At 41.2% G+C, this 25,111-nt stretch overlaps 2 protein-coding genes across 2 annotated transcripts in view; both read right to left on the reverse strand.

The window, feature by feature from the left end:
• The window catches only part of TAF2 (TATA-box binding protein associated factor 2), a 57,899-nt gene extending 53,807 nt beyond the window's left edge, over window positions 1–4,092 (reverse strand). The window contains exons 1-2 of the mRNA XM_087825373.1: window positions 3,994–4,092; window positions 3,511–3,564 (exon numbers count right to left, since the gene is read on the reverse strand). Of these exons, the coding sequence (XP_087681499.1) occupies window positions 3,511–3,564; window positions 3,994–4,077 (138 nt within the window). The 5' untranslated portion in view covers window positions 4,078–4,092. The remainder of the gene's footprint in view (window positions 1–3,510; window positions 3,565–3,993) is intronic.
• A 2,077-nt stretch (window positions 4,093–6,169) lies between these two features.
• DSCC1 (DNA replication and sister chromatid cohesion 1) lies at window positions 6,170–19,816 on the reverse strand. The gene is made up of 9 exons (XM_016207759.2): window positions 19,605–19,816; window positions 17,353–17,521; window positions 15,096–15,230; window positions 12,617–12,707; window positions 11,899–12,037; window positions 11,388–11,440; window positions 11,000–11,154; window positions 8,990–9,138; window positions 6,170–6,665 (listed from the first exon to the last, which is right to left on the reverse strand). Exons 1-9 carry the CDS (start codon window positions 19,784–19,786, stop codon window positions 6,557–6,559), a joined length of 1,182 nt encoding a protein of 393 aa, XP_016063245.2. The 5' UTR covers window positions 19,787–19,816; the 3' UTR covers window positions 6,170–6,556.
• Between the last annotated feature and the right edge of the window lie 5,295 nt (window positions 19,817–25,111).

Below are 25,111 nucleotides of genomic sequence, written 5' to 3' on the forward strand. Positions count from 1 at the left end.
GAGCAGAAAGAATCAAAACCATGTTGGTGAGTGAAAGAACATGGACCCCCAAGAAAGGGAAAAAACTATATCAATGAAGCTAATACATATGAAACTCTACTTATGGGAAGTAAATCAGGACACGTGAAGAGGCAAGAGCTACAAGAGATACTCAGACAAGTAGGGAATATCTATTGCCACCTCTTAGAGCAGCAGATACTTCAAAATGCTGGATGATTTCCAACCAAGTAAACCCACAGGCCATATACATGTAGTTCTACTATATTAGCTGTGTGGTGAGCAATCTATCTGAAAAATGTACCTAAGACATGAGAGACAGCTAAATACACTGACTGGCCAGCACCCTCTTGTGTTGAATCAAATGGGAAAGACAGACCAAGGAAACATGGAATATCTGTCCAGTAAGCTAAATATCCTGGGTTGAACACTGTGTTCTCAAACACAAAATATGGGAAGGCATGGAATAGTAACATTTCGGGGGCTGCAAAGGGAACAGAAAAATCTCAGAGGCTGCAACAGGAATATCTAAGATGAAATGCAGGCAACAACATAGAAGGCTAACTTACAATTATAATGGCTACTGTTTAATAAGAACTACTATATGCCAGATATACACTACTTTTATATATTCTCTCTATTCCCAGTAACAACTTTAAAAGATAAGGACTATGCTATGCTTTTTATAGATGGCAGTTAAGAAATTATATTAACAAGTGGAAAACTGAGATTCAAATCCACATCTAAATGATCCCAATTGATTTCCACCCACTATGCCGTCTCTCAGTACACAGCTTTTAAAAAAACATGCAAGAATTTTTAGATAACATTCAGCCCAACCGCTCAAAAGCCTACAGATACTGTAGCTTTTCCTCCCTGTTCCCAAATAAGAGAAGAGCCATACATCTTTAAATTAGACCATCCAGGCAGATCTGCGTGGAAGCAAATGAGAACAGGAAGAGCAAATGCAAAAATACTGCTGATGAAGTCTCTGTGTTTAAAGGTGTAAACTGTGAGCAATGTAGGGAAGAAGACCCAAATTCCCTTAATTAGCATATCAGCAATGCGATAACCAATCTATACAAAAGAGTGTCAATCTGCTGAGAGACAGCAAGCAAAACCAACGTCAAAAGTAAACCAGAAAAGCTTATGGAAAGTGCTGTTAACAGTTAGCTACTGGTGGGACATAAGAACAGGATTTGGCCTTCTAAGCTAAGATTAACAACAGTAAAATGGTGAACGCAGTATATTTCGTGAAGATAAAGGAAAGCCTGGTCTCCTCGTATCATCAGGTCTCTGACTCCTCCTAGAGCCCCTATCTTACTTTATGTAACCTCCCCAGCTGCCATTCAACCCTTTCAAAAATTCCTTCTCTACCTTCTAGCCTTAGATGAAATGTCTCTTGAATCCTCCTTGACAAGAAGCTACTTATTCTTTCATTCACTATAAATTAGTGGAGGGGAAAACGGGAAACCTCCTAGTTTCCAGTGCTACTCCTAAACCATTTACAGATTTTATATAGCATGTAGTAAACAAACAAGGGCAGTACAGTGTCATTGTTAAATTAAATGCACGTTCTGGAGATAGGCTTCCTGCATTCAAATCCCAGCTCCACCACTAAGTAAGTGTATGATCTTGGGCTAATTACTCTAGTGCTCTGTGCCTCAATTTCCTCACCTGTAAAACAAGAATAATGACACTATTTACCTTTCGGTGTTATTACGACAAATGAACAATTTAATACATAGAAAGCACTTAAAATCATAGTTGGCATCAAGCAAGAATGCAGATCCTACAGGAATGAAGCTCTAGGTCAGACCAAAAGAAATGCTAGCAAGAGGAAAGGGGGAAATGGGATGGGTGGACGAATAAGGAAACTGTGTATATCAACTTGAGCCTTGACACCAACTGAAGAAAGCAGGGGCTGTAGCAGTTCAGTTTCACATTCTTTTACCCACCACATTTCTTTCCACTGTCTAGTATGAAAGATACTGGTGATAGCTAATATTTTAGGTGGGAATAGTCCTGAACTGACATTTTCTCACACTATTACATTAGTTCATGGATCAGCAAACTTTTTCCTAAAGGACCAGATAGTAAATAGGCTTTAAGGGACACACAGTTTCTGTCATAGTTACTCGACTCTGCCATTTTAGCTCCAAAGTAACCATAAACTCGCATAAGCTCCCCCACCCAGGTCTGGGCATATGCTGGCAGCAACCAATCGATGTGTCTCTCTCCCCGAAAAGCAATGGAAAAAATATCCTTGGGTGAGGATTAAAAAAAAAAAGGGGGGGGACTCAGTCCTGCCCTGGCCATGTGGCTCAGCTGGTTGGAGCATCATCCCACACACCAAAAGGCTGCAGGTTCAATCCCCGGTCGTGGCATGTGTGGAAGGCACTGATCAATGCTTTTCTCTCCCACTGATGTTTTTCTTTCTCTCTCTCTCTCTCTCTCTCTCTCTCTCAAATCACTTTTTTAAAAAAGGGCTCAATCGCATGCTAACTTCATGCCCTTAAGAAAGTTACTTACCTCCATTCTTCCAGCTGCTTTACTAAGAAATATCAAAATTAAAATAGTATCTACCTCATGGGGTTATTGTGAAGATTAAGTGAGGTATGTCATAACCATAAAGCCTTAGAAGATGGTCTTACATGTATGTACCTAATAAATGTTCACAATAATTCAATCAACCATGTCAACTCTATTTCTATGTCACTTCACTCATATCTTCATTCAGGGCTTCACCAATTCGCCCCTAGATTATTACAGTAACCTCTAAACTAGACTCCCTAATTCTTGTATCTTCCCTACCCAACTCATACAACACATCTAAAGTATCCTTCCATGAGATACAAGGTAAAGAATCATACCCAAGGGATACTGAAAAATTCCTTATATGAGGAAATTGGACTTAATGAATCTTTAAGGATCCTCATAAATCCAAGATTCTATGATTCTTATGAAAATAGTACATTTTAAAATCTATACGGCTCATCTTAACTAAGTTGAAGAGGAAAGTTCATGGCATAACTCTACACCTAAATGCGGAGGAGGCGACTAGATTTCAAACACCGTATCTAAAATTTCATTAACCACCAATGTCACATAAGCCAGGTTGGCCAGGAATCAGAAAATAAAACTGGCCTCTTAGCAGCCAAGTTAAGCCAGTGTGTGCTCTATAACCTTAATTTTTTCACAGAAGAAATCTCACTATGGGCATATTCTTTTTTAATGCATGATTCTAAAATGTTTGGTAATACAGACTGTCATATTCCACAATAGATTAAAAGGAATAATATTTTAATCCAGAAATAGGGAAAAGAAAAAAAGGGAAAGGAGAATCGAGGAGGCAGCCAGTACATTGTAAGGCCATAGACCAGGACGTCACACAGATCAGAATGCTAATTCTCACCTACTCTTAAAACAACTATCTGGAAGGGAATGGTTTCTAAGCACTGTGTTGTAAAGGGTGGATTTGTTACTGCTTATAATTGTTGACAATATACTTACCACAACAGATTTTCTCTGGAAGTTTATGTTGTTGATGCAGACGACCTGATGGGTTGTACATTAAAAAAATATATAAAAATAAAGAAAATATTTCTCTTATTTAAATGAAGCATAATTCTACCCAAGAATAAGCAAAGACTATGTTCTAAGTAGCTCAAAATCACTTTATCTTTCATTTAAAAATCCAACAAATTTGGGTAACTTGCTTGTTTTAAATTTAGCGACAGCCACGAAAATAAATTTCTTTGGACAAATACAGTTTAGCACTTTAAGGAAAAGGTTTATTAACCTGCAAGGGGCATTGAATCTGTTGAATTACACTGCCGGGCAACGCATTTGCGCCCTACAGACCCCATTTCCGCGAGCGGGCTCTGGTCTCCCGCCGGGTTTCCCAGGCCCACCAAGTCAGTTTCCGAGCACACACAAAACATGACTGATGAAAACAAAACCCAGACGAGGAAAGGGAGATGAAAAAAATACTTATAATTTATACGGCCTTGGGCTTTCAAAGCCCTTGTCTCCTTTCTTCCTGTTCATCCTGGCGGGCTCTAAGCCAGTGGGCGGCATGGGGCGGTCGCGCGGGGCTCGGCGTCCCGGCTTCCCGGACAGCTGCGGGGCATCACCCGGCTACCGCTCCGCTCCGCACGCGCCGGCGCCCCGCGCTCCCAACAGGCGCCGCGCCGCGCCGCGGGGCTCCCTCGCTCCCGCGCCCGGCCACGCCCCCCGCCCCCCCGCCGCGGCCCCCCCCAACTCGCTCCCCGGATTTAGGCTCCCTGCGGCCGCCCTCGCAGAGCTCGGGTCACGGAGATGCTTCTTTCAGTCACCGCCTAAAACCACCATCCGTCGACAACCTGCCCGTCACCTATGACCTCCGACGTCAGCGGAAGTGCGACGGCGACGAGGGCCGGAAGTTTGGGCACGTGGGCGGGGCTTGCGCTGCCCCGGTCAGTGCACGTGTGTAGTGGGTGGGAACCGCTCCAGGTTAGGAAAGCGACCACGACTATTTATTTACAGGGAGCGTTGAGAAGAGCAGGATGGGGCGTTTACATTTTAGAGGAGTGAAGGTCTAGCGCAAGCACATTGAGAAGTATGGGGCAAGGTTTGCGATGGGCCAGAGGCTGGGGAGTCTCTGTCCCCAGGACGGTGTGGCTCTGGTGTGCTGTGTGGACACCGGCTCACTGGGCCCCTAGGGGTTTAAGTTGTAAAATACGTAATTAGTCCCCATTTACTCTGACTCCAGAGTTCTCACTAGGCACTGATGACTCAGTATTTATTTTTAAAAATAGAACAAATGATCCAAATAGATGCAGAAAACGTTGTTGAAAGACAGGAAAGGTATTTGTGAAGCCATCCTATCTGCATTTCATGTGCATGAGAATTAAAACTTTGTAAATTGCAGTAACAGTTAAATCTTGGTCAGTTGTGGGTTACCCATTAACATTATTTTTAACCTTGGGCCAGATTTAGCTTTGGCCTACCCCCTCCCACTGTCCCCGTGATGAGTTCATTAGGTAAGTCAATATTAATTTGAACTTTGGTCTAAACGAAAACAAATTAGGTAAGTAAAGCTATAAAAAAAAAATTTATCAAGCATTCCAAAACCAACGAGGTATTGTAGTTTTCTAGTATTACCTGTGTCAGTTTCTCCACTATAGGGTTTTTGGCATGAGAATGGCACCAGGTGTTAGACCAGTGGGGTCAAAACAGACCTGGGTTCAGCAACCTCGGTAGCTGAGTTCTGGCTAGGACAGAATTCAGAGCCAAGACTCAAGCTATAAGAGAACGTTTATTTAGAAACTCACAGAGGTAGAAGAAGTAATTCGTAGAAGTAGTAATTTGTAGAAGAAAAGGGATTAGGAAACAAGTTGTAGACGCAAAGGAAGGGTCCTTGGGGCTTAGAAGTGAGCAGAGTAAAAGGTGAGGCACCAGAGGAGAGGGAGTAGAGGAGGGGAAAGGCAAGGTCTACCTCCTGGGAGGTAGAGTGAGCTGGGTCCTCAGTACTAAGGGTTTTAAGGGTGGAGATTTTAGGGGAGGTCTCAGGGGAAGATCTCAAAAGAATATTCAGCAGCTTTCCAGGTATATCCTTTTAGGGTCGGGGTTCCCACTGATTGATTGGTCTGCACCAGGGCAGGGAGGTCATTATTCAATGCAGGTGGTCCTGAGGTGATATCCTTGTCTGGTTCTGCTCCTTTTTGGGCCTGAAGCTGAAATACAACTGAGGCCTAAATGTTCTCTTTGGAGGAAAGGTTTGGGGGTCCAAACCACATGACCACCCATATGCTAGGGGAGGAAAGGCCACCCTGGGGAGGAGGTCCTACTCTACAATTGTCCATTGCTAGGTACTTGAGCTTTCTACCTTGGTGACCGTGCCTGGCCCATCGCTCTTGCTCTGCTCATGTCTGTCTAACTGCCTACCACATGATTATAAACTGTTCTATTAGTATCCTTCACATGGAATTGAGGATCAAATCCACTTCATCCAATTTCAGCCAGGCATATGGAGGAGCAATTATCAAGCCAATTTCATCAATGAAAACAATGAAATGTAGATAACTTATAGCATGTAGTGACTTAACTGTTCTAACAGAAGGTTGAAACTGGATGGGAACCCATTGGCTTAAGAAATGACATTTAAGTGCATAAATAATTCTCTTGGCTATTTAGTTCTCTGAAAACTTAAATTTAATAATGATTACAATGTCAAATCCTAATTAAAGAAATGCAATGTTAAATATTAAAAAAGCAAACAATTTTCAATAAATAAAACCAAATGGACTACAGAGATATACTAAGCATAAGAAATAACACTTTCTTCTGTCCTTGTTTACACTGTGTACCTAATACAAGCATAACTTGAAAGACAGAAATATCCTATTATTGTACATTTGAGAAAGAAGAGCAGTAGTTTCAAGATGCTTAAGACGAGAAGGAAAATGCCCCATATCACGAGGTTTTTAAACTCTGGAATACAAATACATAAAAGAATCTTCTTATAACCAGCAACCTTATAAAGGGACTTTAGTCCAAAGAAAAGATTGTCGCTCTTTTAAGAAATGGGTCTTCTTGAGTTATAAACTTTAACACCATTTTGCATTGAAGATCGAGAATATTTAGTAAGTAATGCACCTATGGTTTGCTTCTCTCCACACAAATCTCTGTAGGAACAATAAAAAAATAAATGAATAGCATGAATATTTTAGGGAACATAATATTCACAGTACTATTTATTTATATCTCTTTCCCCTAAATCTCATCTTCCCAGCAAGCATTGAGTATGTGTTTGTAGGAGAGAGAGAGAAGGGCACAGTTACTAAGACTTAATTGAATAGGTTCATTGAATTTATTATCTTCAAACTTCACTGGAAGTGTATAAGCAACACATTATTTAACCACATATTATATATGAGGAAACTGATATAAGGATAGAGCCACATTTTGCAGCCAGCTCTATATGACTTCAAAGTCTATGGTTTTTGGTTTTTCCATTTTATCACATAACCTCCAAATGAGAAATACAAATGGGATCTAGCCTCAGAGAACTTGGATACTAGGCTACCTGTGTGAGCTTGTTAAGGTTACCTGCCCTCCCTGAACTTTAGCTTCCTCTTCTGTACCCCAAAAAGAACACTATGACTAGAACACTATGACTAGGAGAGGGAAGAATGGGTGGACATGAGAAGAGAGCAAGGGTTAGATCATGTGGGCCTTGAAGAACATGGAAAGGAGTTGTGATTTAATTCTAAGCATACTGGAAAGCCACTAAGAGAGTTTTAATTAATGGAAAAGCATACTCCATCTAAGTTTTAAATAATGGAGGCAATGAGTGATGATTATGGAAACTAGGTAGTGAGTTCATGGAGCATTCATGATACTATACTGTCACTTCTGAATATTTAAAATTTTCCAAAATAAAGTAAAAAGAGGCAAAGGGTAAGGGGGAAAAATAGAGGTAAGGAGACCAATTTAGTCAAGTACAAGATGATCCATCAGGATTAGTTCACAGTTTGAACCAAACTATGAGAGAAGAAAAAGACAAAGTTGATTTCTAGACTTTTTGCGTGAGTAACTGGAGATGGATGCAGTGCAGGAGGACTGGCCTTAGGGATGATTCATGCATTATACAGAAGGGACTGCAAAGGAAATGGGTGCAGACACAGGGAGGCTGGCAGATTTGGAGTGGGAAAGAACATTTATCTGCTATTTTCTCAAAAAAAAAAGTTGTGAGGTGAGGGCAAAGAGGAAGCAGGGAATACTGATGGTACGTAAAGAAAAAAGATGTAAAGTGAGCTCCAAGGGTAGAAAAGTTTCATGAGGAAATGATGCCTTGCTAGGGGCGCTGCTAAGTACCACTTAAGTTCCTAAGTGAGCCTGGCAAGCCCCATTGTATATTTTTGTCCAGGAAATTTTAGCTTCCCCGGGTATGGGCAAAGAGGAAGCAGAAAGCTGGGTTTAATCTTTATAGATTTTTGCCTGGGAAGTATGAGAAGATGGAGAGAAAAAGCCAAAGAAGTAGAGCATATACAGTAATAGTTGGAGAAATTGACTAGGAAATCCAACCTGGGTAAAAAGAGAGGACCTGAGAGGCGACACACAGCAAAGAGGCGGAAGTGTTAGTGGATGTGAGATCCTGTGAGCAATGGCTTCTGGGCTAATTTGTTTTGCAACCTGGCTCCTACAAGATGTTAAAGCAAGGCAGCAGGAAAGGTTAACAGTAGCAATCGAAGAGGGGTATATAATCTGACTGTCCCTCTAAGAGCTGCAATTTTGCAGGGAGGAGGTCAGAGAAGTGGTTTTAGAAGTAGCAAGGAAGAAAGATAACACATACCCCACCTTCAGGATCAGGGTTTGCGGAGGATAATAGAGAAGACAGCCTCCACTTGAGAAAATTTCAAAGGAAATTATGTCCTTGGGAAATACTAAAAATAAAAAAAGTGTTCTGCCTAGCAGTGTTGCTCAGCGGTTGAGCATCAACCTAGGATCCAGGAGACTGTGGTTTGATTCCCAGTCAGGGCACGTGCCCGGTTTGTGAGCTCGATCCCCCAGCAGGGGGCGTGCAGTAGGCAGCCAATCAATGACTCTCTCATCATCGACGTTTCTCTCTCCCTCTCCCTCTCCCACCCTCTCTCTGAAATCAAGAAAGATATATATATATTTTTAAATGTGTTCTAATAATAAATCCAAAGCCCTATGCCACTCTTTATAAAAGGAACAACCCTTGCCCTAGCCATTTGGCTCAGTGGTTACAGCATCGGCCCCCAAACTAAAGGGTGGCAAGTCCAATTCAGGTCGAGGGCACATACCTCGGTTGCAGGCTTGATCCCCAGCCCAGGATCCCCTCCCAGGCGGCACATTCGGGAGGCAACCAATCAATGTGTCTCTCTCACATCGATGTTTCTCTGTGTCTCTCCCCCTTCCTTCCACTCTCTCTGTATAAAAAAAAAGAACCGCCCTCAAAATTCATATGTAATAAATTACTTACTGAATATATGGAGCAATATCGTCTTCTGTCCATTTCTCCCTTAGAGAGAACAGACTATTAAAACGTGCCTGATTATCCTCAGGTAAATCATCTACTTTTAGCAAAAATATGATTTCTGGTCTTGAGTGTCTGTCCACCAAGGCCAAACCCTATTAAGAAATGAGAAGAAAAAGAGTAGTTAAAGTAACGGTCTATTGTTTAAATACGACTTCTTCACTTACCTTTAGGTTTAGCTTAGCCCAGGACATTTAAAATGTCAGCTACATGAAACATACACAAGCTACTGAGACTTAACAATAGGTTTTCGAGGTCACCAGTAACCTGTCATTACCAGTTCCACTGGGCCCTTTCTTGGATCCATCTCATCAGCCCTGTTTTCTTTGTTGATTATTTCTTCTTTCAATCTCTATCTCTGACATCATCATCTCATTACTCTCCTCCTAACTTGATGTTGCAGTTCCCTGGGCCTCTATCCTGCCCCCTCTACTTGTCTCACTGTCACAGTCCTGGGTAACCTCAACTAAACCCATGATTTCGACGGCCATTTACTTGCTAATGACTATAAAATTTGAGCCTGCAACTCAAATGTCTCTTAGACTGAGCATCTGATTTCTATCTCCAAACCTATATATGAACTCACAGTATTTGTCACCCAAACCTGCCGTAGTCCCACTATCCTAGGAAGCCATGAAACCGAGACATCATCTTAGATTCCATTATTCAAACCCCTCACCTAAGTGGTCACTAAATCCTATTGGTTTTAAAGCCTCAACATTTCTCTATCCATTCTGTATCACCTATTTCTTTGGCCAGTACTGTCTTAGTTAGGAGTATTGAAGTGTTGAGAGCCTGGATAGTTCTCCTTTTCATCTAGCCAACCTTCAGCCAGCCAGCCATCTTCATTACCGTCATAGTGTTCTTCCCAAAGGGCAAAACTCATCAGGTTTCTCTCCTCACTAATACACTGAATGGACCCAAATACTTTCTAAATAGAGTTTAGGACCCTGATGGCACCCTGGGTTTAATATTTTCTCCTCTGCATCTAGCACGGTTCCTAGACTTAAAAGGAGCTCTGCAAATATTGAGCAAATCCTTTCTCTTATTTAACAAATACTTATTGAGCATACACTACATGCCAAGCAGTAATGTTATACATTGGCAAGCAACAGTGAACAAAATTCTACCAAAGTAGAGGTGGGCAACCACACAATTAAACACTTACAAACCTAAGTGATAAGTGCCATGAAGGAAAAATACAGGGTGCTATGGAAGAGTAAAACAGAGGCATTTTTTTAGAGTGAACGAAGGCCTCTTTGATGAAGTGACTCAAAGATGAGTAAGAAGTGGCCAGATGAAATTAGGGAGATCATTCTGGGACAAGAAACCTTGGATGAAGGCTCTAAGGTAGCTGACAGTTTATGATCTTGAAAACTTGAAAGAATACTGGGTATGCATTGAGTAGGACAGAAAGTATGAAGGAGAGATTATGAAGGGCCTTGTAGGCCAAGATATGAATTCTGGATTTTATATCTTAAATGCAATGGACAACCATTAAAATGATTGAAGCAAGACATTCATCTAATCTGACTGGCATTTTTAAAAGATCATTCCAATAGCACCACAGAGAATGGCCTGGAGGTGGGCAAAATTTAAAGTGTGGAAGGCCTGCTTAGGGATGTTACCGCTATTTATAGCCAGACAAACTATCATTGAGGTGCTAAAAATGTTCTAAAACTAGAATGTGATGATGGCTGTGTAACTCACTAAATTTACTAAAAACACTTTTTAAAGGGGTAAATTTTGTGATAGATATGTACATTACACTTCAATAAAGTGTTGGGTTGGTTTTTGGGTTTTTTTAAGGATTTTGCCATTGAGTGTATAGTACACACCTAATGGGTGCTAGGAAAATAAACTGGCCCCAGATTCAGTTCCAACACAAGTTTCCTTTCACCTGGTAACTCATGACGTTACCTGTTGTCATGGTAACAAGCAGCATCGCAACCTCACCTTAAGCTGGTCAAGCCTAGCTGTCATTCCTTCAGGGACACTCTGCTGCCACACTTCCAGAAACTCAGCAAGATTGAACTTCACTGCGTTCTGAAGTAGCATTTGTGCCGTTGCTCTGCAGATTTTGTCGGCACTCAATTCAAAATAAACTTCACCTTGGAAAAATAAGTAAATAAATTTTACCTAAGGAAAAGGTATCTGATCCTTTCCTATTGTCTACACCATTAAATGTACTCCTAACATTTTTTCTCCCATGAAATTCCCAGAGGGAATTATATACAATTCACCTCCCACAACCCATGGAGCCCTTATTTTTAACAGAAACACACCTCAGAAAAGCATACCAATTCAAGAGTTTATACCCATTAAAATACTTTCCAAATCTTACCTTCCTCTATATATCTTCTTCCGTAACATTTAAGACAGTGTTCAATCATTTCTCTGAAAAATTTAAAACGTTCATTTGAAAGTTATCACATTTTTTATACATTATATTTTACATACTATTGCTAACTAGAAACTAAGATATAAATTTGTGATTTGAAATAGTGATTTTTAGCTGCCAAGTAAAACTTTACATTAGGAACTAACTTATATATACTGGGAAGCTATTATGTGCCATATCCCATGCTAAATGTTTTTACATGAATTATATGAGCACACATCTATATAAAATGGTTAAACATAATTACTTCTTTGTATTTTTAATGCAAAAATAATATGACACACATTTATTCACCCCAGTGACAAAAATCCCCCAAGTCCTTCTTGATTGTGTAATTTTTAAATTTCTATAAGCCATCAAAATATAAGTAGTATATGCCCTGAGGATAGTTCCATCCTGGAAAAAATTTTCTTCCCTTAAGAAAATCTGGTGGGACAGTGACTGAAACACTTACTCTGGCTCTAATGGTCCCAGCTCCTGAAGACATATGTTCAAAGGAACTTTAGTACAAGACCAAGATTCAGAATCCACAAGCTGAGTTACATGATTCAGAAGTTTCATCTCATAATCAAATTCAAGAATCCTCCAATAACCTGCAAATTCAAAGTTATATATATTTATCAAAGAGCATATTAAGTAAATTAATTAGCTAATAAATTGATAAAGTAGCAGCATACTCTTGCCCACCACAAAAAGAGACACTGAAAGTCTCTGCTTTCAAAAAGAAAAAAAATAGTCTTTACTTTCCTCGATAACAATGGGGTTATTAAATTAATTCCGAACCAGGAGTTCAAGTTTACCTGGGTTCTATGCCTTTTCTAATCACTAACTCAACATGTAGCCCTGAACAAGTCAGTTTCCCTTTATAATAAGCCTTAGTTTCCTCACCTACTAAAAACAATGAAGGGATTAGACTAGCTGATATCTGAGACCTTTCTCAATCTAACATGGTTCTTCTATTACCACTTAATCCAAAGAAGAAGGTTAAAGTCACTCCTCATGTAAAGATGATCACAAGTATTCTCTACCTATACCCCAAAATACAAATATCATCATCTGTGAGCCCCCAAAAGAATAAACAATATGCAATAGGGTGGAGACGTCCAAAAACTTGTCTCTCTTATATGATGTTCAATTCCATCATTATTAATAACAATGGCAAGTAATGCTACCTTCAATCTCACAGGCATTTAGAACTTGTAATTGGGTCATTAATTCTTCCTCACTTGCCTGAATTTGATCAAGCAAATCTTCAGTTGTATACTGAAACAAGAAAAAACAAGCAAACAACATTTTAAGCCTCTGAATAATATTTTTTAAGACTATTGAATTTGGGGGAGTTAAATACATGGAATAGATTAAGGCAATATTTAAACACTAGTTCAATTTCTTTTGTTAATGTGTAATGATTACTCCACAAAATCAGTAGATATCTTAGAAGCAAGCATAGGGGTTAATCTTAGTGATGTTGGATTTAATAATGGTTTGATGTTGGACTTAATAATGGTTTCTTAGATATGACATCAAAACACAAGCAACAAAAGAAAAAATAGATAAATTGGACTTCATCAAAATGACAAACTTTTGTACTCTGTACTTCAAAACATCATCAACACAAAAGGACAAATATTGCATGATTCCACTTATATGGGATAGTTAGAGTCGTCAAATTCATAGAAACAGAAAGTAGAATGATGGTGGCCAGAGGCTGGGAGGCAGGGGAGTCTAGGGATTTAGTGTTTAAAGGGTACAGTTTCAGCTTAGGCAGATAAAAAATTCCTGTAGATGAATGGTGGTCGTGGTTACAGAACAACATGAATGTACTTAATGCCACAGAACTAACCATATATGATTCAAATGGTAAATGTTATGTACATTTACAATTCTTAAAAAATCAAGAAAGTGAAAAGACCACCCACAGAATGGGAGAAAATATTAGCATATCATCTATCTGATAAGGAACTTGTATTTAGACTATATAAAGAACTCTCCTATAATTCAGTAACAAAAAGACAAATAACCCAATTAAAAATTGGGCAAAGGAGTTCCTAAGTAGACATTCACCAAAGATATATAGTCAACAAGCACATGAAAAGATGCTCAACATCAATAGTCATTAGGGAAATGCACATTGAAACCATAATGATATACCACTTCAAACCCACTAGGATGGATTTTTAAAAGACAGAAAAAAACAAGTGTTGTCAGGGATATGGCAAAATTGGAACCCTCATATGACGGGAATGTAAAATGATGCAGCCACTTCGGAAAAGTCTGGCAGTTCCCCAAAAGATTATGCAAAATAAACACATGACCCATTAATTCCACTCTTAGGCATATACCCAAGAGAAATGAAAACATAGATGCAGCTCCACCGGAGTGGCTCAGTTGGTTGAGGGTCCTCCTGTGCAGCAAAGGTTGCCAGTTAGAACTGATTCCCGGTCAGGGCACATACCTGGGTTTCGGGTTTGATCCCGTCAGGGAGTCTATGGAAGGCAACAGATCAATGTTTCTCTCTCTCTCTCTCTCTCTCTCTATTCTCCCCCTTCCTCTCTCTAAGCATGTTCATAACAATTAAAAAGTAGAAACTACACAAATGCCCATCAACTGATAGGTGGATAACATGTGGCATATTCATAAAGTAGGATAATATTCAGCAATAAAGTGGAGTGAACCACTGATACATGCTACAATATGAATGAGACTTGACAACATCATGCTAAGTCAACCAAGAAGCCAGCCAGAGAAGGCCACAGATGATATGATTCCATTCATATTAAATGTCCAGAAGAGGCAAATCAATAAAGACAGAAAGTAGATTAGTGGTTGCTAGGGCTGAGGTGGAAGAGGGAAATTGGGAAAAGTAGGATTGGAAGATAATAGCCAAAGGGTACAGAGTTTCTTTTGGGGGTGATGAAAATGTTCTAAACTTCCTCAGAAATTCTGCACACCACTGTAAATATACTAAACACCACTGAATTATATTTATGCTTTAAAAATGAGTGGTTTGGTATATAAATAATATCTAAATAGAGCTGTAAGCCCCCCCCCCAAAATAAATCAGTCAGTCGATGGAGAAGAAGAGAACTTCTAATACAAATATGGTCCTCAGGATACCAGTAGAGTTCTATAATTTTGAATTACATTAAAAACTTAAAAAAATTTTTTTACTTGGTTTATATTTTTCCATACTTCCAGAATTAGTCAATTCTGACATTAGAGTAAGAATACTTTCCATAATGTATTTATGTAATACATAAATTCCAATACTTACCATAAAATCTTTTCTAAAGAGCCCCTAATTATAATTTTCAATTAAGTAAAAATTAATTTAACCTGAAAAAAACTATTTTTGCATACTTAGGAACATGAGCTTTCAGCTACATAAATGTCACCATGATATGTAGAATTTGCTTTAAAATACTGCAGAAAAAGGAAAAGAAAGTGGGAGTTAGCAGGGGACAGAAAAAAACAAACCAAGATTGACAAAATATTGATAAATGTTCAAATGAGTGATGAATACATGGTCGTCTTTCTGCTTTTGGATACACCTGAAATTTTCATAATATAAACTTTAAAATGTAAAAATGTCACCAGTAAGTGCCTCTATGTCCTATTTTTTAAATTCCAAATAAAAAATGAAAATCTTACTTTTGAACAATTGGAATCCTTTTCTTTTTGACTGTCAGGTCCTTCGTAGGTATTTGCCATCAAAAGTCTCTTTAGCTTCTTCAATTTAGGTCTACATCTTCTTAGTTCCCAATAATTATTAGAAAAACCAAAGATCTAGAAATTACAAATATATTATAACCTTTCAGGGGTCATTCTAAAAGAAAAATCTCATACAAAATTTCAACCCACCCATCTGCCTTCCACAAGAAGCAAGCAAAGGGAAATTGTCGTTCTGCTTTCTGTTGGGAAAGCACCCATCCAGCCACCTCAAACAGGTTGAAAGGCATCTTCAGGAATCTTTTCAAAGCCCAAGTCAGAAGATACTGCCAACACAGTGAGAACCAAGAACTGAGTTCCATATGGAATTGTACTTTGGCAACTAGAGTATGCCCAAAAAAGAATGACCAGAATGGTGACAACTTTACAAACGAGATAGAAACAACTGAAAATGAATATTTTTAGGCTGAACAACAGAAAATAAAGACGAGACGTTATCACAGTCTTCAAATAACGAAAGAATGTTCAAGGGAAGAGGGGGCACCCTTGTTCTGTATTACTCGTGATGTCAAAATTAAGCAGAAGTTAAGGGAGACAAATTCCTGTTCAATTCGAGAACTTTGTACTGTTTAGAATTGCAGCTAGTTCTTTATTGGACTGAACCAGTGAGAGACCTACCACTCAAAGAAATCCCGCTGATAGAGGCGAAAGGATACATCAACAGCTGCTATCCCTCCCTGTATCTCCAGAACTTGTCCCATGTCTAACCCTTAGAAGGTGCCCAATAAGTGTTTCACATGAAAGAAAGAGAAAAGGCAGGAATGGATTATCTCTGGGTGCCTTCCAGTTCTAAAATGGAAGGTCAGGGGGTGCTTCGGCTCTCAATCTAGGACAAAGCATGATTGACAAGACAAGGCCAAGAGCCTGATGTCTGCTGCTGAATTTAAGGCCTTCAAAAGAGGAGCTTAAGGACTAAACCAGAAAGATTGATGTCATCCAAAGTTCACAAACTGGCAGCCTGCTGGCTATATCCAGCACACAGATGTTGGTGTATTAGAGAAAGAGAGGTTTAGCATAGAGTTTAAATTAGTGGCCAACATTGAAAAATTAGGAGATTTTTGCCCCCCAAAATCTAAATTTCAAGCTTTACTGGGACAAAAGAAATCAGATCTGGTAATCTGCTTTCCTTCAAGGTCAAGTAGTGGCCCCCAAATTGGGGTGTTCTCCAATCTGCCACAGACCCCACCATTCCCTATTACTCTCCAGACTGGGGAACCCACTACCATTTATTAAGACCAGCCTGCTTTGCTCATGTGCATTTCTTATCTACCTGTTCTAGGCATGTGAAGTGCAACTAGAGATTAAAACTTAGGTTAGTGGATCTTTGTTAAGTTTTACTCAGTCTCAGTACACAGAATTCTTATAACGAGAGCTTATAACCCTCACAAAAACCCCCACATAACAGATATTGATGAGAAAATAATGTCTTTTACAAAAGGATGAACTGCCAGTTGTTTCCAGTTAATTAAAGTTATAACCAGTTATAATTAAAAACATAACCGTACAAAAACCAAAATACAATTTTAGAAGTTCTGTTCTAACAACACCATATGAATGACCAAGGGTTCCCAGTATTTTCCCTTATTTCTATTCCAATTCTATTTTCATGGACATAGCTGGCCTGAAGTCATTCTGATAGAATTAAGGGCTGTGCTTTGATTGTTGTATGTGTAACAATCTACCAGGATGGATACTTTTGTTTGGCTTCTGCCATCAGTAGTCTCCAAAATAATTAAGCAGTGTCACACATGGCTATGGATAGTGATGAACTAAACCAGGTTCAAAGGTGAGAAACACACTTCCCTCAAAAATTCAAATGTCTTCATTTCTCTACCTCATAAATATCACCTAATGCACTAGTTATGGTTTGAGGGCACCTCCTTTCAAAACACACCAACAGAAAAACTTACCAAAAATAGGCAAAACTCTTAGGATCAATCACCTAATAGCAAACTTTCTATGCTACAGAAAATGGTGAACTTGTCTGCCACTTAAAAATTAAATCAGACAACCTCACAAGACGACAAACAAAACAGTGCTGAGAAAATTCAAATTTCATTAGAGAACTTTTCAGATTTCCTGTGGTTATATACTACATACCTAAAGTTTTTAATTAAAGGCAAGATTAGAATGTGTTGTCATTCTCATACTCAAATAATCAGGAGACAGAATACAGTACCTCAGTGTGAATAATGTTACAGGGGGTTTCTTCCATCTTCAGCTGGTCTGGAGTTTTACAACCAGGAATTAAAAGCAACATATTGGAAGTGTCTGCTATCTTCAAGTCGTATGTTTTGTCTTTACTGCACAGCACAGCCTGCTCATCTTTATCACCACGAATCACCATACTGCAGGAAAATGGGAAAAGAAAATACATGATCTATTGAAACACGAATGGACATCTTCACTATAAACAGTTTCCGAATACCTCTAGGCTGATAGAATTTAAAATTGTCATGATGCTCTCAAAGCCCTCACACGATGGGCTCCACAGAGCAAGAGCTGGGCCAACTGAGAGCCAGCGGGGCAGCAGGTGGCCTCACTAAGAAAAAAATAACTCAACATGGGCAAGAATCAAAGAGGCCAAATGTCTCCACATGGCATCATCGTGCAAACGATGGGAAGAGCACCAGACAAAGCATCCAGTAGCTTCAGTCAAGATGTCGCAATTTTCTAAAACATGCTAAAGCAGTACTTCTCGAACTTACGCACGGGCATCTTTGGGAATCCTGCTAAAAAGCAGGTGGGGATTCAATAGGTCTGGAATGGGATCTAGAACTCTGCATTTCTAACAAGCTCCCAGATGATGTCCACGCTGCTGGTGTCAGATCCCACCCAAGAGTGGTCCTTCTTGTATTGTTCTGAGAACCCCTAAAAATCAAAGGGACACATCGTGGCCTAACCGTCAGCTATGTCACAAAGAAATTGGGACCTTGTGAAAAGAAGGCTGCAATGCTGAATAAAAAATACGAAAAAGATATGTTTACAAACTGGCCTAAATAAAGTCTCTGACAAAGGGTCACAGACGGAAAAGAGCAAGAGGGAAGAGGGAAAGGAAAGTACGAGGTAAAAGAAAGACTAACCACCAAGATGCTGGAGATGACAAGAGAGCTGGTTCTAGCAGTGTTCCTTGTCTATAAAGCATTTAACCCTCCCGCATACAATTAACTTCTTTTAAAATTTAAAAACCTGAAATAGAGGCCATGTAAATTATTTAAACTAAGCCTTTAAGTGAAAAGAATAAAAGGCTTTTATTAGCCTCCTGGAGCTAATAATGTTTAATAGTCCCAAGTACCTATTCTTTAACATTTATTTCTACATTGCACTATCCCCGCTTTGAAATAGTTTGTTTAAAACTACCCCCATCCCCCCCCACACACACACATGCACACACAAATTTTAAAACCCACATTTCTAGGGGGCTTTTTGTGTTTTTTCCTGGGTTTTGCCAGCTAGGTTAATTACAGTTGGGCAAAGAGAAGGTTCTCACACCTTAAGTCCCTTCTCCAATCCCTGCCAACTCAGCTGGGATGAAAACCCATGAGTCAAGTCATTGACAGTTCCCTTACAGAAATTTAGTGACCAGCATCTGGAGACTGGCTAGTTAACTATAACACTGTTGGATGGGTGAAGCATGAAAACTGAAAGACAACTAAAGGATTCAATTTAAAAGAACCTACAAGAGAACAAACTACCTAATAAAATAAAATACAAGTGTTGACGGAAGCTACAATGCAGAAGAGAACCAAACCACAGCTTGTAATCCTCAATTCCAGAAGCTGGGACCGCACAAAATTGAGAGATAAAGAAAGAAAAAAAGGATTTTTTAAAAAAACGTAAAAGAATATTTCTCTAGACTTCTCCTTTGGTTGTTTTTTAATCCATGGTCTTGCAGCAAATGGGTAGCTGACCGAGATTCAGAAACTGCTTCAGATCCTGGCTGAGTGACCCCAAGCAGGGCTGGTTTTGTGTGTGTGGTTTTTTTGAGGGACTTCCTCAATTACCAAGTCTGTAAAATGGCTTTAAATGTATTCCCTACAGTCCCACCTATCGTCTGAGTAAAATAAATATAAGTAGAAGGCAAGAAAAACTCTATAAGTGTTATCCATTACCATTGGATTTCAAGCTAGACTGGCCAAGGCTTCTGTGCGGTCCCTGGCATCAGTTACCATTTTCAAAACTTCTCTTGGTTCTGCATGGCACAGGCCTCCAGGATCAGCCGGGGCCGTCCTACTGACCACACCAGCCCAGCTCACTGGGAGCCCAGCGGAGGCGCGGAATCCTAGGCGAGGCGGCGGGCTGCGCATCCGCCGGAGCCCCGCGCCCACCCCCGCGCGCGGGCCAACCCGCGCGCCTCCGGGGCCCAGCTCCCCATCCCGCTCTGCCCCGCATCCGAGAATCGGAGGCTGGGGCGCGGGGGCGCGGGCTCACCTGCCCCCCGCCTCCAGCTGCCGGCACAGCGCGGGCTCCAGCTCCAGCAGGCAGAAGTCGCCGGCGGCCGCGGCGCTGGCCCCGGCGCCGAAGCCCAGGCACTGCACGGCCGGCAGCAGCTCCGCCGGGTTGAGCTTGGCGATCTGCAGCGTCGCGTCCACCTCGTCTCGGCTCCGCCGCATCGCCGCACCGGGTGGAGGCGCCGCGGGGTCTGAGCAGGAGAACTAGCCTCGCGGAGCTGCCGCCACCCCGAAACCCGCTCGGACCAGGACGCGGTTCCTAAAGCGCGCCAAGGCGGCCGCGGCGCGTTTCCGGGGCGGAGCGCGCGGCGGGCGCGTCCCCGGCGAGGCCCCGAAGCGGCTCCGTGCGCGAGCCCGGCCGCTGCCCGGCCCCGGCAGGGGGAGCCCCGGCTGCTGCGGAGAAACACGCCCGGGCCGGCCCGGGGGAAGCCGCGGGAGGCGAGCCCGACCCCGTGGGGTGCCACGTGGAGCCCTCACCCACCCCTCCCGCTGCGCCCCTTGTTTCCCAGCGGTACCCCCGCTTCCTCGCCTGCAAAAGTCTGATCTTCTGCCGGTGGCGGGCCTTGTGACAGCACCTGGCCTGCAGAATTTCATGACCCCTTCACCACGGCCCCATGAAGTGGGCCTCGGTCATCCTGTTTCCAAAGGAGCCAGCGAGCTCCTTGCCGGCGGTTGTACAGCTAAGAGGTGGCGAAGCCAGATTGCGGCCCGGTCTGTGGCTCTAAAAGCATCCCGCTGGGTTTGGTGCAAACACCGTGGACGCTGAGCTAGGCCCGGTAGAACCTGTTTGGACCTGGAGACCATCACATCTAGAAGACACCATCCGCTGGCTGGGTACCTAGTCTGTGCCGCATGGCAAGCTGGGTGTCAAGAGGAATGCAGCCTTTCTGGGGGTGGCAAGGCCCTGCAGCCTCCTGTGGTAGACAGGCAAACCGCCCACTGTGTGTTCTCTAAGGCTTCTTCAAGACCAGATCTTACAGTGACTTGAATACAAAGCTTTAACAGAAGAGCTCATCATACAGGAAGGGGCGCGGGTTTGATTCCCATCAAGGGCAAGAACCTGGGTGTAGGTTCGAGCTGGTTGAGAGCTCGGGAGCGTGGGGTGGCAGCCAATCTCCCCCCCCCCCCCATTCCACTCTCCCTAAAAATCAATGAACAAAATATCCTCCGGTGAGGATTAACAACAACAAAAGGTGGTAGCCTCAACTAGTCTGTGTAAATTACTTTGGTACAAGTTTTAAAAAAAAGATTGAATTAAAAGGAAATTCAAGACAGGCATTTTCTTTCAACTTTTGGGTGAAATTATAGGCAAATACAGAGTAGAGCCCCCCAAGGGAGCTGGGCGGTTCCTTAGTTGGTGGTGGAAAGGTTCCTGTGACTGGTGGAAAGGCTCTTCACTAACCTATTTTACAGCAGCCGAGAATGCTTCAGGAAAATGCTGAATGTGAAGGCCTTTGCCTCCTGAGAATTCACAATTAGGAAGGGAATCAGCTATTGTGGCTGCTCTGTTCAGCCAGAAGCATGCCCTGCAGCTAGAAGCAGCTTAGTGTAAGGAGAACGCTGGCTTTTCCATCGGGCAGGCCTGCCTTGGAAAGCCAGTTTTGCACTCGCTAGCTTTGTAACCTAGGGCAGTTGGCTTAATTCCTCTCGGTCCAACTTCCTTATCTGTAAAAAGGAGATAACACTACCTGCATTTCTAAAATGCATGCAAAACAAAGGGTTTTGAATAAATGACAGCTTTTTGTCGTTTCATTTATTCTTACTTATTAAATATTTTTTATTATTAATTAACTAATGATATCAGATTATTGCTTTTCTGGCAGGAAGCAGGACCTGGTTTCCTCTCTTAAAATAGAATAATGATAATTTTTATTAATTCATTTTTTAAACCATGTTAATAGATTTTTCTGAAGTAAAGAAGAATTTCTACACATTTTTCTTAAATGTTTGAAGCTTCCTTAATTATTCATCTGGTGACAGGAAAAAAGAAACTCATTTAACAGGTACATGAACAGTTACAGAAATGGATCTTCATGTATATTTGCTGAACAACTGAATGAATTGTAATAATGTTTACCTCTAAGGAGAAGATTGGAAACTATATTACCTTGTGTTTACTTAAAATCACTTCAGATAAAAAAGTCCTGATTTATATGACTTATTTAATTCTATGGGAAATACAGCAGTTGATATTTTAACTTCATATTCTTGGTTAAATAAACCTTTAAGGCTTTGCTTATAAAACAATCAAGATTTTCCCCACTAGATGGTAGTATTGTCTTATGTTTCACAGAAACACTGCCCTGGAAAAGCAGGATTCCAATCTTCTGAGTGAAAAGGAAAGTCCTTACTCAGGTCCTTAAGACCTTATACTATCCCTGTTACAACCCTTCCCCCACATTCTCTAAATTCACAGGATACACTTCTGCCTCAAGGCTCTTCTGTTTTTAAGTCAACCTGATTGAGATATAAATTAAGTAAAATAAACTGCACCCATTTAAAGGGTACAATTCAATGATCTGACAAATGCAGAACATTCTCACTGAGGCAGGATAACAAGAAGCCATGAAAATTCCTTGGCAAGTGGAATGGGGAAACTGAGACAGCTGATTCAAACTGGCCTCATTACCTGCCTCCTTCTCCCTTGCAAGATCACTGCCTTAAGCAATACACCCTCAGGACAGGCCCAGAAAAGCAGCAAAATCAGGTGAAGCAATGTCATGGCTGACCTCAGGACCAGGTGTAATGAATGACCAATAACCCCCTATCCTAGCATAGACTAATCAATAGAGACAACGACCCTGACTCTATACACTCACTTGGATGAGTCAGCATATTAAAGGACACACCTGTAAAGATGATATTCTTTTGAGTTTCTTCCCTGAGACCTCCCCTAAAATTCCTGCCTTTAGGAAACAGATAAAAACTCCTAGTCAAAGGACACAGCATGTGCTCTGCCTGGAGCACACCCCTGCCTTCTTTCTTCAGGCATGTAACTTTGCTTTCTTTCTCCTAAACTCTAAAGGTTCCCACGAGACTGGCAACCAGAAGAGCAGTGGGCAGCTCCAGCTCGTCCGTTGGCTAACCCCCTGAACCTAGCTCCAAGGGCCCTTCTTTTGCCTCTGTAAGTTGTTACGTGAGTCCACACAGCCTAGCTGGCTCACTTCTCCTGCCTCTGAGACTTTCTTTCTAAAAGGCCAGGACAGCTCTCTGAGCAGGCGCTTAAATCTTTTCTTCGAGTGTACTTTTGCTTTGCAAACTAAATAAACTTCCTCTTATGCTAGAGTTCTTGGCTCTGAATTCTTTCTTTGCCACACTCAAGACCCCAGGGCCGATATCACTGATAATACTCATTACCCCAAAAAGTTTTCGCATGTCCCTAAGGAAAAGAAAAAGAAGGAATATTTATTAAACATGAACTGCTACTTACTTTGGGTTTGCTTTACTTTATTTTCTAGCTTTTTATCATTGCTTTTAGACCTTTCTTCTTTTTTTAATGTTTGAGTGTGAAGCCCATGCCAACTCTTGATATTCTTTGTTACAGGATTAAAACAGGAGCAACAGCCCAGCTGGGCATGTTCCAGAGGTTGAGCATCGACCTATGATCTAGAAGATTGAGGTTCGATTCCTGGTCAGGGCACATGCCCAGTTTGCCCGCTAGATCCCCAGTGGGGGGCATGCAGGAGGCAGCCAATCAATGACTCTCTCATCATTGATGTTTCTATCTTTCTCTCTCCCTCTCCCCTCCTCTCTCTGAAATCAATAAAGACACATTTAAAAAACAAACAAACAAACAAAAAACAAACTAACATGAGCAACAGCCAGCTGTTAAACTTATTAACTCTGGGAACTCTATTTTGTTAAGTAATTTTATTCAATGAAGAATGAGGCTCTTAGAATCACATTCATTGGGAACATTTTCTCACCTGGTATACATGTTTGCCATGGTCTATTTAAAAAGTTAGAAATTTAGATAATTTCTTTTGGCAAAAGTGTTGCCTAATATCCATTGTTGAATTCAGGAGGCAACTGGACAACTGTTCTCCTTCTGGAGTGTGGTTGAGCCTGGCCTTGGGAGTGTGCAGAAGTAGGGTTTGAGGGCTGCCTGACTTTCTAGGTTTGATAGGCAAACTATGCCTAAGCCTTTCCTTTGTAAACTGATATCATGAATACTCAACTCTCAGGCTTTCTGTGAGAATAAGTTAAATAACATAAACAAAGTGCTTAGCACCATGTAAAGCACAGAATAAATGTTCAATGAATTGTTGCAGATTTTTAGTTAAGTAGTCATCTTGCAGAATGTTGGAAAAGGCTATGGTGATCTTTAAAAACGACACTCAAATAACAAAACTGAACAATAAAAACAATAAACTTTCAAGATGGTATAAATACTCTTGAATAGCAGAATTGGTATAAAATATACAAAGGAGTTGATTTTCAGCACCCCTCTCATTTTCATTTTTATTCTATAGACTTCTACTGCATATAAGCAATTGAGAGATTGTTTTTCAAGATATTGTTAATTTTAAAAAGTAGTTCACATTTATTTAAGAGTGCAGAGACTTGTATTTATGCAAATACTGTAACGAACTGCATAAAACATCAATCCACAGATATCCCTTTACTACAACGACTGCTGCCATTAGTATTACTCGAGTTTTCCTGTAGACCAGGCTCTGACCCTGCATGAGACAGAAAAACAGGACACTTGGCATTAGTCAAAGTTCCTTCCCTATTCCCTGTAAGGTAGACAATACCATCATATCCCTATTTTAAGAGACAATCTTTTAAGAACACAACTTTGTAGCCAGAATCTCCTGGGTTTGATTCTTCTTGCATTTATTGGCTGCTAGCCTTGGACAAGTTTCCCCATCTCTCTGAGCCTGCTTCCTGATATAAAATGAGGAAAAAAACCCATTTTATGATTTGTTGCACTAACAACTACCCGAAGTATGCAGCACATGTCAACAAGTGGTAGCCACAATTATTTTTATTTTGTAAAGGAGGAAACTCAGGATTGTGGGCGTGGAACTGGATCCCAGGTCTGTCTGATTCCCAGGCCAGCATTCTTTATTCATTACAACATAAGGTAAGTAAACTGCCTTTGGTAAAGAGGACTGGGGAGAGAAAAATACTTAATTTCTCCGGGCCCTGGAGTGACCTGTATATTGTTCATCGTTCACTATTTAGCTATACTGTTACTATTTTTACTTTTCGGCCATTTGGGGCATGGAAAGTATAATTAAAATACCTTCACACTTGTTTAGCAATCTCCCAGCCTGTCCCCAGGGTCCTGCAGCGGGAGCTCCGTGGGTCAAGGAGAGGGCGCTCGCCTAATTCAACCGTCACCGGCCCCCAAAACGCGGCCGCGGCGCCCCGCCCCGATGTTTATATTTTCCTCCCCGGCCCCGCCCCCGACCACGCGGGGCCCGGCCCCGCCCCCAAGCTGGAGTTCCTAGAGCGGACTAGCCGGGCGCCTCGGCCACC

Source organism: Miniopterus natalensis, chromosome 16, assembly GCF_054644295.1.
Source record: "Miniopterus natalensis isolate mMinNat1 chromosome 16, mMinNat1.hap1, whole genome shotgun sequence".
NCBI classification, from domain to species: Eukaryota; Metazoa; Chordata; class Mammalia; order Chiroptera; family Miniopteridae; genus Miniopterus; species Miniopterus natalensis.

Excerpts from the sequence above, each read along its gene's own strand:
- DSCC1 (XM_016207759.2), bottom strand. The coding sequence starts at position 19,786 with ATGCGGCGGAGCCGAGACGAGGTGGACGCGACGCTGCAGATCGCCAAG. Across the intron at positions 12,708-15,095 it reads AGGATTCCAATTGTTCAAAA|TATACAACTGAAGATTTGCT; the intron begins GTAAGATTTTCA and ends TTCTTGTTTCAG. Across the intron at positions 11,155-11,387 it reads AAGAAGATATATAGAGGAAG|GTGAAGTTTATTTTGAATTG; the intron begins GTAAGATTTGGA and ends TATTTTTCCAAG.